Source organism: Egretta garzetta, unplaced genomic scaffold, assembly GCF_000687185.1.
Source record: "Egretta garzetta isolate BGI_Z169 unplaced genomic scaffold, ASM68718v1 scaffold616, whole genome shotgun sequence".
In the NCBI taxonomy this organism is placed as follows: Eukaryota; Metazoa; Chordata; class Aves; order Pelecaniformes; family Ardeidae; genus Egretta; species Egretta garzetta.
The window spans coordinates 10000-10220 of record NW_009259982.1 but is presented as its reverse complement, the minus strand read 5'-3'; the positions used below and the strand labels follow the sequence as shown (position 1 = coordinate 10220).

At 72.4% G+C, this 221-nt stretch overlaps 1 protein-coding gene across 1 annotated transcript in view; it reads right to left on the bottom strand.

Annotated features, from left to right (window-relative positions):
• The window catches only part of GNAI3 (G protein subunit alpha i3), a 35828-nt gene that overhangs the window by 32834 nt on the left and 2773 nt on the right, over positions 1-221 (bottom strand). Inside the window, exon 3 of the mRNA XM_035895973.1 lies at positions 131-209. Coding sequence (XP_035751866.1) covers positions 131-209 — 79 coding nt within the window. The remainder of the gene's footprint in view (positions 1-130; positions 210-221) is intronic.

The following is a 221-nucleotide window of genomic DNA, read 5'->3' as shown; positions in this document are numbered from 1 at the left end:
CCCCAGCCCCCTCCTGAGGGCGGGAGACCCCCACCCCCTCGCAGACCCTCCCCAGAGACCTCTCACCCCTAGCACCTTCCCCGAGGCACTTCGCCGCCCGGAGCCGCGCCCCGGCCCGGCCCCTCCTCACCGAGCAGCAGCAGCTTCACCTCCTTGGCCGCCTTCTCGCCGTCCTCCCGCAGGTTGCGGTCGATCATCTTACTCCGCTCCACCGCCGCCTT